Raw genomic sequence first — 14,773 nt, 5'->3', positions numbered from 1 at the left:
GCGTTTTTGTTATAGTTCGGGTGCGTCTCTTAACCTAGATAAATATAAAGGGTTCTGGTTATGTCACTAGGGTACAAAGCCTAAATTTTTTGCCGGCATCAGGTGGCACTCCGAAAACGTACAGTATTTTGGGGGTGCTTTGCATCGATATCGCAATAGTGGGCCTCACTGGGATTCTCATATCTCATCAATAAGGAGACAAACCCAGGCATTTTGGGGGTGCTTTGCATCAATATCGCAATAGTGGGCCTCACTGGGATTCTCATATCTCATCAATTAGAAGACAAACCCAGGCATGGATGGGCAGGAAGCTGTCTTTATTTGCACGAGCACAAGTTTGCAATGTCTTCCTGATTTCTAAGCTTATATATATATTGCAGATGTTGCATTGTGCAAGAAACAAAGTACAGTCCATGCATAGAATTTTTGCTACTTTTGTGTGGCGCTCTCAATGGGACCCTATGCGTCGAGATAATTTGTTTCTCCCTCTGGAGGCTGGTGGAGCTGGTCTTCAGCGCTTGTTTGTTCATCAGCTTGTATCAAGATTTTTCTTTTTTAAAAAAGCAAGCCATCTATTCCTCCTAGCTGTGTTTAATAGACGATTAAGTGCCCATTTGCCTAATTTGTATTCGCCCACTGGTCATAGGAGTGGCCCTTTGAGGGGTTTTCTTAAGGAACTTGCTGAAACATTCCATTTCCTCACTGTACGGTTTTCTTTGGAATACATATGCAGTATATCTAGAAGACAGATGACAAAAGTTCTTATTGATACATTATTTCCTGTATCGATCTATTGGCAGCCTTACCTCCACTTTCTATTCAATAGTGTATTAAAGCGGGTTCAACGAATCTGTGTACAATCAACAGCAAAAACATTCCTTTTTAAACAGACAGAGAGAGAGTAAACATTAATTGTTTAACAGAATAGCGTGGGTGGTTTCTTCAGTCCAGGATACCATTAGCCTGGGCTGTCTCCAGGGCCCTGGTGAGCAGGCTGCGCTGCTCAGAGAGAGACCCGTGTGGGGCAGCTCTTCCTCCCACTCTGCTTGGCTGAGCGCTCGAGCTTTATATTTCTCTAGTTGCTCTTTCCAGTTCCATATCATGTGAAGGAAACTTCACACATCAACCTTACCTGTCAAAACGTGGCTTCGAGCAAAAGGAACTTCTGTGCCATGGTCAATAGACTGTCGCCTGTGTCAGCAGCCAGAAACTATAGATCATTGCTTTGTGTATTGCCGTGATGCAGTGGTTTTTGGGACATTGTTCAAAGGGCTCTCAAAACGCCCATTGATATTACGCCCTATACTATAAGGTTTTCGCCTACAAAAGAAGCTTCTGAGGCTCCATGTGACCTTTTTGTGCTCATGGGACTTTTTAGCCTGTGGAAGAGCCGCATGACCGATCGCTACGCAGAGCCACCACGTTCATCGAAGTCTCTGTTCAGAGAACAATGCGTTATGGTGCGGGGGGTATATGCTGCGCAGGATCGACCTCCTGTCTGATTACATGTACTTGATGCATGTATATATCTCCCGGAGTTTTGATGTGTCATCAAAGTGAGAGCTCGATGCTGGTGTAACTGTGTATTGACATGTTGCGGAATGCGACCTGGTTAAATTGCTCGAAGTACTTCCTTGCAATAAAGAAAAGAAAAAGCACTCGGCGTGGCCGAGTGGTTAGCGTAGCAAGCTACTGAGTATTGGGTACTGAATTTGAAGCGCACTAGTGCAGACATTTTTTTTTCTAATTTTGATTTTGTTTTTACTTTTTTTTAGCTTATTTTAATGTACTTGAGGTGTTTCGTTACTTTTTATCTGAGGCCTTTATTTTCTCTGGGCGACCAGTGCCACCAGTGCGGAGCGTGCCAGTATGCTGTATCCCAGGATGTTAGTCTCTTAGGGAGCATCTGCAAGGAGCAACCGCTCATCCTCCTACAGTTCATCCTTTGGAGGCTAAGTGTTTCTCCCCTTGCAGTTGGTCGCCAAAAGGATAAATGGTTGTGGCAAACCAGTTGGTCCCTACAATTACTAACCTTACTACTCCTTTTAGTCCTTTTTTTAGAGTGTACTGCGTAGGTTGGATAGTTGTTTTGAGCAAGAACTGCTATGACAACGCATTCATCCTAATAAAATTTGGTTGCCTAAATTATTTGTGTGATCGATACCGTGTTCATGAAGTTACACAGCTCAAACTCGCGCCAAACATTGTTGACATCACAGTGCAGTTTGCGAGGAGGTTATATGAGACTGTTGGATTAGAAGTTGTCTGTAAGGGCCGTGAAGGAAAAAAAAGGTCAAGAAGGCGTATCTGGCAATTACCTTGAAGACTACTCTAAGAAAGTAAGAAGAAGCGAATTTGTTCCCCGTAACCAATCCACATAACTTGCTGTGATATCTATTACCACAGCGCGGGGGCATGCGCAGGCCAGTATCACCAAAGAAAAAAATACTGTCCCTCCCACAATCGAGAGTAAGTGTAAGCATCAAATGGTTATGGGCATTGTACTTTCAGTAAGGTGTGAGCAGTTTTCATGGCGTGGTGCATAACTTTCACCAAGACGCTTCCTACCTCTTCTTTCATCAGGCTTCATTGCTCTGATTCAGTAGCTGTTACAGTGATGATACTGAAATGCAGAACGATGAAGAAGCGTAAGCGTCACAACGCTGCGCAAGCCTGTCAAGAATATAGGAGAAGCAGCACAGCTTGAGTGCTCTTCAAGCAAATATACACGCACCTAATAAAAGTGGAAGCACTTTGGGGTGAACCAGAAGCATAGTGACTAAACATGTGGGTTCGTGGCGGCATCCTTGGGGACAATGCGGAAGCTTTGTTCCGCGCAGCGCCAATGTCACCCTGGAGCACCGGTGACCTCGCCTCGTTAAATCTTGTTTGATGCACGATTGATTCAGTTTCAGTGCTTGGATGACGGCACGTCGGCGCTCGGATCTTCGCTGTCCGGTTTGGCTTCACGCCACCTCAAAGTTGCTGACAAGAGGTGCTAAAAGCATTTCAACCTTAAAAAGTCATTTTTTCCTACTGCATTAGTCATAGCCGCACACCATGCAGACGCGCCCACTAATACACACCGATGTGAAAACTTTATGGACCGGGAGAGTGAAAAACAGGGAAGGGACGATATCATGAGCACTCGGCTTGCGAAGGGTGGACGCGTGACGTCATGCCCTCCGCCGAGTTTGTTTTTCCTCTATGCCGATGGAATCGAGAAGCCAGCGGCAGCCATCTTGCGGGGGGCAAGGAGCGGCCTGCTCAGCTCTTGGCATCGCTGTTAGCAGACGTTACCAGCGCGTTTAAATTGTTTAATGAATTATTAGGCTCGGTTGCAATGCTGTGGGCTGTCCGGTGCGCCATACTGTATGTTTCTGGATGAATTTCAGCCATCTGGATTTATGTAACCCTTAGAGGTTTCAGGGTACTGGAACGCCTTAAAACATCAACTCTGCTTAGTGCAAAGTCAATTGCCATTCTTCCTAAACATCGACCTTGAAATCAACCTCAATGTCATATCTTCCATTCCAACCACATCAGTGCAAGTATTGTGAAAGAAGGCTAGGTTGAGACGGCAAGGTCGTGACGGCAAGGCCAGCGATGCCTTGTCTAGCGTTTTAATCCGATGACAAAAACCCAGGCGCGTGCCGGAGCCGGCGCCACGGGACAATGATGATGGTATGTACAAATGAAAGAGGAAGATCATGGAATTAACAAATTAAAGAACATCCACGGATGGCTCACACAATTTGCCCGGGGGGTCGGGAGCGGCCAGCCTGGCCGCTCCTAACTAAACGATGCAGCGCGGCGCACAAACGGTTTGAAGCGAGACACATGAACAATTTCAGTTCCACGGTGGCGTCGATCAGCTGGGGGATCAACAGGCGTCACTTTGTAGTTCACTGGGGAAGTTTGGCTTATGACCTCATAGGGACCTACGTAGCGGTGGTGAAATTTGTCACTAAGGCCAGGGGTGCGCAATGGTGTATAAAGCAGTACTTCGTCGCCAGGACGAAAAGAGACCCCTCGATGTGTAGAATCATAGCGAGTCTTGCGGTCTTCCTGGCACGCTGCCGTGTTGAGGCGGGCAAGATGACGGCACCTGGCCACACGAGATAAAAAATGGGCAGGTACTGATGTGGAGTAGTCGGGCGTAGAGAAGAAGGAAGCGTCGAGAATTGTAGTGGGAGGACGGCCATAAACGAGGAAAGATGGAGAATAACCGGTAGTCCGTTGTACTGCTGTGTTATAGGCGAATGTTACGAATGGTAGAATAGTGTACCAATTTCGATGATCTGGTGTGATGTACATGGATATCGTGTCTAACAAGTTGCGATGCAATCGCTCAGTCAGACCGTTAGTTTGGGGATGGTAGCTTAAGGTTATCTTATGAAGGGTGGATGACGCGTGAAGAACTTCGGCAACGACTTTCGATAAGAAGGCTGTACCGCGGTCACTTAGGAGCACCCGAGGAGCGCCATGACGCAATACAATTGATCGCAAAAAGAAATTTGCTACTTCTTCAGCGGAACAAGTCGGTACAGGTGCTGTCTCAGCGTAGCGTGTGAGGTGGTCGACAGCTGTTATAATCCAATGATTACCCCCATCGGAGAGAGGTAGGCGACCATATAAGTCGATGCCGACTACGTCGAATGGCGTGGCGGGACAAGGAAGAGGATTGTAGAAGGCCAGCGGGCGAAGAAGTCAGCCGTTTGCGACGTTGGCACAGAGGGCAGGATGCGACGTATTTGGCAACGGTGGAAGATAAGCCAGGCGAAAAGAATCGTTTTCTCACGCGGTCGTAGGTTTTGTCAAAACCAAGGTGACATGCAGTAGCGTCATCGTGGAGAGCCGCCACTATACGTGGGCAAAGCACACGCGACACGACTGGGATCCAGCGAGTTCCATCAGGGCAATACACGTAACGGAGTAGGATGCCATCTTCGAGCTTGAAATTGCGAAGCTGTCGGCGAAGTCTAGCATTGGGCGATTCCGAAGCGCCGATAAGGCGGTCGATGATAGGACGGCAGTAGGCATCGGCTAAGTGCTGTGAGCGGAGAGCGTGCTTGTTCTCAGAGTCGTCAAAACAAACGGTTGTGATATACGTCGAGCAAAGAGATAGTCGGCTCTGGTCAGAGGTTGAAATGCATTGGGAAGAAAAACAGCAAGTTGATTACGAAAGGGGACAGCGAGAGAGAGCGTCGGCGTCTTGGTGTTGGCGACCAGATTTATAAGTGACGTCGAAATGGTATTCTTGCAGGCGTAGAATCCAGCGGCCAAGTCGGCCTGTCCAATTTTTGAGTGAAGACAACCAGCAAAGAGCATAACGGTCGGTCACATCTGTGAAGTGCCGACCGTATAGGTAAGGGCGAAATTTTTGGACAGCCCAGAGGACGGCAAGACACTCCTGCTCGGTAAAGGTGTAGTTTTTCTCAGCTAGAGTCAGAGTCCGACTGTCAAAGGCAATCACTTTCTCACGCGATGTTGCATCACGCTGCAGAAGTACAGCGCCAAGACCGTGACCACTGGCATCGGCGTGCAGGATAGTTGGAGCGCTGTCACTGAAGTGGCCAAGAACAGGATCTGATGTGAGGGCGTGCTTTAGGTCATTAAAAGCAGTTTCGCACTGTTCCGTCCACACGAAAGGGCTGCGTGCTTTAAGTAGCTCATGAAGTGGTGCAGCAATAGTTGCAAAATGCCTTATAAAACGCCGGAAATAAGAGGCGAGGCCCAGGAAACTGCGCAAATCGGTAGTCCGTTGTGGACGAGCGAAGTTCAAGACCGCGATTATTTTTTCAGGATCTGGGCGAATGCCGTCATGGCTGACCAGATGTCCCAATATTCTAATTTCCTTCTGTGCAAAGTGGCACTTCTTGGTGTTGAGTTGAAGGCCTGCCGAAGCGAGACAGGTGAGGACTTCATTCAGGCGCGTGAGATGGTCATTAAAGGTTTCCGAAAAGATAACAATATCGTCCAAGTAACACAAGCAGGTTCTCCATTTTAAGCCACGAAGCACAGTATCGATCATTCTTTCAAATGTCGCTGGTGCGTTACAAAGTCCGAAAGGCATAACATTAAATTCGTAAAGGCCATCGGGTGTTGCGAAAGCGGTTTTTTCTTTGTCGTCTTCGTGCATAGGTATCTGCCGATAACCTGAGCGGAGGTCCAAGGTCGAGAAATATTCGGAGCCTTGGAGAAAGTCAAGGGCGTCATCAGTTCGTGGCATCGGATATACATCTTTGCGGGTAATTTTGTTGAGTGCGCGGTAATCAACACAAAAGCGTACCGAGCCGTCTTTTTTTTTAACTAGCACTACTGGGGATGACCATGGGCTTGTTGAGGGACGAATTATATTGCGATGGAGCATGTCATTTACATTTTCTTCAATTACTTTTCGTTCAGAGAGGGAAACCCGATAAGGCCGTTGGCGAACGATAGAGTTACCTTCAGTAATGATGCGATGGTGCGCAACACTAGTCCGTCCCAGTGGTGTGGAAGTGGCATCAAAAATGGCTTGGTGGTGTCGAAGCAATGTCAGCAGTTCTTGGCGTTGGTTCGGCGTGAGTTTAGGATTAATAGTCTTTGCGAGAACAGAAAGAGAGACGTCTGACGAAATACTTTGCTGAGGCGGAGGAGCGGTGAGCACCATCAGAGAAAAAGTTGAACATCCACCATGCAGTGCAGAGAAGTTCCTTTTGGGAGCACGAGGGATTCACGTGAAGTGTTAGTGGCCAGTACTGTCGCTGATCCATTTTGGAACCGGACAAGACTTGACGGGAAAGCGATGCCGCGTGCAAGATGACTATATGATGGTGCTATGAGTACGTCCCCGTCAGTGATGTGGTCAGAAACAACAGTAAGCAGTTTTTCGCACTGAGGAGGCAAAACAGTATCAGCGGCGGCAACGAGGGGATGATGTCGTTCAGAAAAGTCAGATGAAAAATCGTTGTCTGTCATATGGATAACACGGTCACCACAAGAAATTAACGCTGAAGCGGTTGACAAAAAATCCCATCCAAAAATCATCAGGTACGCACAAGGTGAGAGCACAGCAAACTGCACATGATGGCGGATGCCGTCGATAACAACTCGTACGGTGCACTTCGCTGAAGGGCGCAAAGGGACGTCATTGGCTCCACGGAGTTCAGGCCCATCATATGGTGTTGTCACTTTTCGCAAACGGTAGCACAAATCAGCGTGAATGACAGAAATTGCAGCCCCTGTATCAATCAAAGCTTCGACCGGTAAACCTTCAGCGATAACAGCAATCACATTATACGGGCGATCAGGAGGACATTTAGTAAGTTCGCAGAGTGCAGTTTGACCTCCGGAAACTGCAACACTTAGTTTTCCGGATGGCGGACAGGGAGAATGGTTGCAGGGCGGAGAGGGGAAACTGAGCGGCGGTATGTGGATGTGGACCGGCGTCGGGATACATGGTTCCCACGAGGCTCAGAGGAAGATACTGGAGGTGGGGAGGATCGTCGAGGTGGGCTTGGAATAGACCGGCGTTGATAATATGAGGTTGAAGGCATGTCAGTTTCGAAGGTGTCGTAACCACGGTGCTCGTTCTGAAGGCGGCGACGACACAAGCGGGATATATGGTCTCTAATACCACAGTAATAGCAGACTGGTCTTGAGGGACGCCAAGGTGCGGAATAGGGTGGTGTAGGTTGAGCCACCGCCATTGCATTGACGTGATTGTAAGTTGGTGCCGGTCGGGGCGGGGGAACCAAAGAAGGGGGATGCAGCGACGTGCGCGTAGGTCGGCGCTGGACGGTTTGCAGAAGGTTCGGATGTCATGGGGTGGCTGATAGTTGATAACTCTTCTTTAATCTTGTTGCGGAGAACGGCGTTATTAGAAGGTGCGGAAGAATGATCGCACCCATGCCGACAAAAAGAATTGAGGGCTTGGAGCTCCTCGCGGATGACTGCTCGAATCAATGCCCGCAGATCAAGGTCAGCAGAGGTCGGACCAGTTGCGAAGCTGGGCTGTAATCGAGAGGACTGCAGCTGGTCGAGGCGTTGACAGGTCGTTATAATTGAATCAACACTTGAAGGATTCTGGGCAACTAAGGTATGATAAGCCATAGAATTAATCCCTTTTAAGACGTGGTGCACACGTTCAGGTTCTGTCATGGTGGGACTAATGCGCCGACAAAGTGCAAGAACAGCCTCTATGTAAGACGCATATGATTTATCAGGACCTTGAAGGCGGGAAGCGAGCTTGTTTCTCGCGATCTCAGTCCGAACTGCCGGGTCGGCGGAGTATTGTCGGAACTGCTGTTTGAAAGTGGTCCAGTTAGTAGTGTGGGGTTCGCGATTAATGAACCAGTTTCTGGCGACCTCAATGAGATAGAACGAAACGTTGAGGAATTTTAAAGCATCGTCCCATCGGTTATAGGCACTGCAGCGTTCATATGTGTCGAGCCAGTCATCGACGTCTTCGTCGCGACGACCAGCGAACAGCGGCGGGTCACGTTGACGGGGGGGCAGAGTCGGAGGCGTCGGTGCAGCCGAGGTAGAGGGTCCGGCCTGGTCGGGATTGCTCTCGGTGGACATGATTATGGTGGAAGTTGCCAAACGGCGACCGGAACGTAGCTCCAGCGAGAGGCAGGGCCCAAGGCAGCAAGGGGATCGAATTTGACCTCCACCACTTGTGAAAGAAGGCTAGGTTTTGACGGCAAGGTCGTGACGGCAAGGCTAGTGATGCCTTGTCTAGCGTTTTAATCCGATGACAAAAACCCAAGCGCGTGCCGGAGCCGGCGCCACGGGACGATGATGATGGTATGTACAAATGAAAGAGGAAGATCATGGAATGAACAAATTAAAGAACATCCACGGAAGGCTTACAGTATTCCTTTCATGCGTAGATCATTTCGACTATAATTTCACTCAAATAACTGCAGTTGTTAAATACCGTTAACTATTTGTGAATAAGAAAATCAACTTTGCACCATAGCATTATTCATACAGGATGTTTCTTATCTGTCCACAGGTTTTCATTTTAAACCTTGTGAGAGATACGTAACTACCGTCTGTGCAGGTAGATTGTACATCAAGGCGGACATTATGTAGGTAATAGAGCTCAATAATTAGACGAATAATTAACTAATGTTACTAATGAAGTTTTACCTTTTCCATTTTAGCCATCAACAGAAAATATTTGTCCAGTTTTTAGATTCTTATCGGAATTGCAGTTCGAAATATTTAACGTCAAATTATAGGCCTTTTTAGCACCTAAAGCTGGCTTCCAGGAATGCGAACTTTAAAATGGCATCAATTTTTCTTTTTTATACCGCAGAAGCAGTGAGCGCTACTTCCGCAGTAATACCTTGCCCAAAGCCATCTTAAAAATGTGCATTGCGGAGATAAGAATTCGTATTTTGACATCGAATATTCCGAAATGCAGTTCCCAAAACCAAACTTTAAAAGCTGGACTGAGCTTTCGTGATGACAGTCTTCATTTTCATTAGAGAATGTTAGCCTCTAAAATCAAAAATAAGACTTCATAATTTAATATTTCTATATATTTGCCTAATTAACAAACTTCATCAAGTACATTATGTCCATCTTGCTCAATTGCAGTGTTTACAAAACTATCTCTAAGCATTTAAAAAACACCAAGTATATCGTTGAATAACTTATGTCCAGTATAACAACGCTGGACTAATTGTAGGTGTCACATATTGTTAATTGGCTACAACTGATTATAACTGAACTGTATGGAACAGCGTCATTGGGTTACTTATGCCGCGTGTAAATGCAAGGGCTGATTTCAGGTAAAAAGTTTTACGGCTGATCTGTTAACTGCAATTTGATTTGAAATTTGAAATTATCCTTACGTCATTTAGAGTTGTATAGCTTACATCGTACAATTGCACTTGCCTAACTGCAGCACATAATTATCTATTTGTGAATAAATTTGAACTTTAAGCTACAATGTCAAGTCATATAGCGCTGAGAAGTTCTCGACAAATAGTGTTAATTATCAAACGCTAAACTATTCATAAACTTTCTTTATTTGGTTCAGCTATGGTAGCACTACTGTCAATTATTTCCATCTTATCAGCGGCAATATGCAGCTGCCGATATCGGGATGGACCCATGAGCTGAGGATGAGCAGGAGAATGTATTTGCTAAGGTCCGTCGTATATGCATTTATAAGCTATCTCTAAGGTTTAAAGTATACTTAAAGTACAAAAAAATTTACCAGCAATTTACGTTTGTTCATTTTAAATGCACTCTCAAATTTTGGAAAATATCTGCCTTGTAATTTCTCGTAGATAAAAACAATGAATGCTACAAACCTGCGTACTTAGTCAATGCAGTATTGAAAAGGCAGCTGGAGAAACATGTGTTTCAATGCTCCATAAAACAAACACACACTGCAGTAGATAATAAACCCTTCTTGAAAGAGGAAGGGCACTACATTACCCTAAAATGAAAGTAAAATAATTAGTCTTTGCCATAGAGGCCAAAGTACGAAACCGCTGATAACCGCAATGCGCAGGACGGTGTAAAAAGCGTACTGAAAGAAAGAACCTGCTTTCAATCTCCGATCGCCCATTCCGTCTTGTACCTTTGCCCAAGTATAATTCTCTTTAGGTAGACAAAATTGATTACCTTGCTGCTGACTGCTGATCGCACATGTGGTATGGCGTATAAACTTTAACGTTACTAAAGCAACATCAGTTATGATGGGTTATGATGGGCGCTGTAGTGTAGGGCTTCGAAAATTTCTGCCACCTGTGGTTCTTTAACGCGCGCGGACATTGCACAGCACACAGACACCTTGCGTTTTGCTATCAACCCGGTCCACCTGGCCCAGCACTTAAAGTCCGAACCACCAGTCCAACACGGCGGAGTTTTTCGCATGCCAATACGTAGAACGTAACCCTGTCGTGAATACCTCCTCGTCCCGTGGCACAGGCCAGCGTGATCCAGGACAGAGAGATAGACCACAAGATGCGGTCGAAGAAAGCAGCAGAGAGCTTCCCGAACTCTGTTGTGGGGTCACTGGTGCGGTACCACAGTGTCTTCATGAAGATGCAACACAATCCGCAGGCAATAGCAACGCACCAGGCCGCGGTCTGTAGCGGCTGCGAAAGAGTGAGAAATGTGTTACATTGGCCATGCATTCATTTGGTTTGGGTAGGAATGGTCATCACGGCTCGTTTGTTCAAGCCCGTCATACAACTATTTCGCTGGGAAGTGCAAAAACTAATACCTGACTTCCTTTGACAATTAAGGGCTATTTAGTAGCACAATTTAATCGTTGTGAGACTAACCATGCTTCAGTTAAAGAATGAATTGCAAGATATCCTCTGAGGAGGTAGATTTCAAACTTGAAAGGGTTTCTTCAAAGCTGTAAAAAGAGGTATGTGACCCACCACGGTCCAAATAACTCCAGATTTATCGAATCTCGATGAAGAAATCGGGCTACAAAAACTGGCCAGCTTTTAACCACACAACTTAGCGGCCTCGAGCATTTGGAAGAACACTAACATTATCTCAATCCGGAAGGTGTCAAATACCTGCCATCTTGGAGATCAGTAAGCCTAAAATACGTTTACCACAAGAATTGCCCTGAAGTACACCCGAGTAGAAACAGAGAAATCTTAAGCCTGAATCTACACAAGGACAAAGCTTACTTTCCTTAAGGCCAGTCGCCAAAAGATGATAATCACAATCTGCAGGAGATAGCAACTCCCTACGTTGTGGTCTGGTGCAGCTCCGAGAGCCTGAGAAATGTACCATCAATGAAAGACATTAATTATGTTGTTTTAGGTCAAACAGGACCGCCAACACCGAGAATTTGATAAGGCTTGTTCAGCGTCTTTGCTCACAGCATCAACGTCACAATTACAGGATGAACGATAAGGGATCAGCAAATTAAACAGTGCGCTCGGGCGTACGTAAAGTGACGAGGGGACACCATGTGTCTCGACTTAGATCCGAAGTCATCGCTTCTTTTTCCGACACTTTATCGTCCATCCACAGTCATGGCGTAGGCTTATGGGGTGCGCTAGCGTTCTAAAGTTCTCGAGGGCGACGACAGGATGAGTATCTTTTTTCATGTTTTAGACAGCCACTGAATTTATCAGCACTGAAAAGAAAAAGTTACTGCTGCCTTGCTTTGGCAACTTAGAAAGGGGCTATTTTGAATATAATGAATGAATAAAGCCTTTATTTGATTGAATGAATGGCTCTCGGCCACTATTCGGGCAATTAGGATTTATAAGGAGGGAAGTGTAGCTTCTCGCTTCTTCATGGTTCTTCAAGCTGTTTGTCGTTGCTTGTCATGGTAACGATCTGCGCATTGTAACTCGATCTCTCTTACAGTACTCGATTAGGAATAAGTTTCTTGTTGACTGACTGGAGTAATGAGATGTCAAGCGATGCTCTTATGAGAAAGATTTTGCACTTCGAGGGATTTCTTTCAAACTTGTAATAAAATGTTCAGGGCCATCCAAAATATGTTAGAACACGACTCCGCGTGGCTCAGAATCGAAGCAAAGTGCTGCAAGTAAACAGGGGCCTGGAGGCGGTGCTTCGTGTAGTCCGCTAAAGCGCGGGCTGTTTCCACTGCTTGCATGGCTACAGCGTTTTTATTATTGATGTCGCATAAAAAATAAGCAAGCAAGAAAAAAATATTACATTTCATTTGAAAGAAGACAAAATAATGTGTAAAGGATCAAGCTTTCACAAATTATCCCAGAATCGCTCACTAGGACTGACCAGCAGCTTAGCGTGGCACTCATTTGCAGGAGCTTATCTGTCTCGCCAGCGGATAAGAAGTTTCCCTGCCCAAGCTAGCATGGTGGGCTAGTTGATAACCTTCTAAAGGACTGAACAGCACGCTGCAGTGAATGAACCGCTACAACGCCATCTCGGTGCGTTTAGCAGCAGCCAGCACACAGATGGATGGGCTTCTCAGTAAATAAAGTACGGTGCGTTTCCGCGCTGTAGCAGGCGACACGAAGCACCGCCTCTAAGCTTCTCTGCACCTGAGCCAATTTGCTTCAACGCGCGGCCGCGCCGGATGCGCTGACTCTCCGCTGAGCGCAGCCACGCTGAGTCATGTTCGCACATATTTTGGACTGCTCTGTACAGGAAATCAACAGCCCTTTAGGTAACTCCAGATGATCTATAGAAGGACGGGGAGGACATCCTGTTAGAAAAGCTGACAATCCTTTATACACAATGCATATTATACTTGTGGCCCCCAAAATAAAATGGAGCACGGCCCTCTGGAAAAAGTGTTCCTCGTCGGAGCTGCTGATGAGGCCAACGCAGAGTGTCAAGCTGAATATCGGGATCTCCCACATACATCCAAGGTATGCACATACGCCTTCGCTTGCAGGGTGCGCCGCTAAACGAATTTTTGCTGGTTCTTGTGCTTCGCTTTGTTTTAGGGGTACTAGTACTCGAACGTATCGAATTCTTGGGAGAGGAGTGGCATTACCATTGCTGAAACGGAAAAAGACATTAAAGGCTTGGAAACAAGACCAGTAGGGCTACAATCAGTTTACTACATGGTGTGCACTAAACTAATCGTCAGAGGAAATAGAATAAAAAAACAATAAAAATGCATTATTTTCGTCAAGGCTAGTCGAAATAATCACACCTTTATTCCGGTTTTATAAATATCTTCAGTCTAACTGGGCTCTAAAAATATAGCGTTCATAGATTTCAAAATAGCATTCGATTCAGGCTAAACCACAGCAGTGATGCAGGTATTACGCAAACACGATGGAGAATAGGCATACGGATATGTATTGGGAAATAGCAACAGCGGCTGACCAGCTACATAGTATCCGATGCAGAAAATAAGGAAATGTCTTTGAAGAGTTACAGGCACAAATACATTAAGGAAATTCGACCATTAGCAGCCTGTACCGTCCGCCTTTTTATCGACGGCGTTCCATACACAATAGAAGTCATCGTCCTCGCCCGCTCATCACATGACGTCATCCTTGGTTGGGACTTCCTCTCCAATCATCACGCCATAATAGACTGCGAGCGTGCTCAACATGAGTTATCACCCCTCAGTGACACTTATTTCGACGTGTTCGGTATTGCTGCCGCTACCGTGCCCGTTCCAGAGGACACCCACCTTCCGCCTATTTCATTAGTGTTTGTGCCCCTTTCTTGTGCTGCTCCTTCCGACTCCACTATTATCTATACAGCCTTGTTACGATGCGCTGACCAAAAATCCGTGTTGCTGTCCCATGCGGTGCTGACAATATTTTGTAGCTCAAGTGATATTTATGTTTGTAACACGTGCCCCTATCCTACCACTTTGCGCCGTGGACAGTGGTGGGTAGCGTTGCCTTGCTCGATTCCACTGCCCCGTCTCCCTTCGTTGATACCACCACCGGCCTTCAGATCAGCGTCATAAAATCTCTTCCGGTCGACACTCCATCTTCCATCGAAGTTGTTCACCGGTCCATCGACGCTGGCCTGACGCCTTCACAACGAGCCCAGCTTGTCGCCATTCTGCAACGTTTCGCGGCTTCGTTCGACTACCAGCAATCTTCGTTGGAACGCACTACTGCTACCCACTCTATTGATACCCGCACCCATGCCCCCCTTAGCACCAGCGTCTGTACCGCGTCTCAGCCGCTGAGCGCCGCATCATTGACCAACAGGTCACCGACATGCACCAGCGCAACGTGATCCAACCGTCTGATTCTGTATAGACTACCGCCGACTGAACAAGATCACACGCAAGGAAGTTTACCCTCTCCCTCGTATCGACGAC

The 14,773-nt window shown here is 46.5% G+C and overlaps 1 protein-coding gene across 1 annotated transcript in view; it reads right to left on the bottom strand.

The window, feature by feature from the left end:
- The window catches only part of LOC146172531 (nose resistant to fluoxetine protein 6-like), a 60,726-nt gene that overhangs the window by 11,589 nt on the left and 34,364 nt on the right, over positions 1 to 14,773 (bottom strand). Inside the window, exon 6 of the mRNA XM_084586009.1 lies at positions 10,919 to 11,108. Coding sequence (XP_084442135.1) covers positions 10,919 to 11,108 — 190 coding nt within the window. The remainder of the gene's footprint in view (positions 1 to 10,918; positions 11,109 to 14,773) is intronic.

This window comes from Amblyomma maculatum, unplaced genomic scaffold (assembly GCF_055883805.1).
Source record: "Amblyomma maculatum isolate TAMU_Amacu unplaced genomic scaffold, ASM5588380v1 scaffold_13, whole genome shotgun sequence".
Taxonomy (NCBI): domain Eukaryota; kingdom Metazoa; phylum Arthropoda; class Arachnida; order Ixodida; family Ixodidae; genus Amblyomma; species Amblyomma maculatum.
The sequence above is the reverse complement of the archived record's forward strand: the minus strand, read 5'-3'. Positions and strand labels throughout refer to the sequence as shown.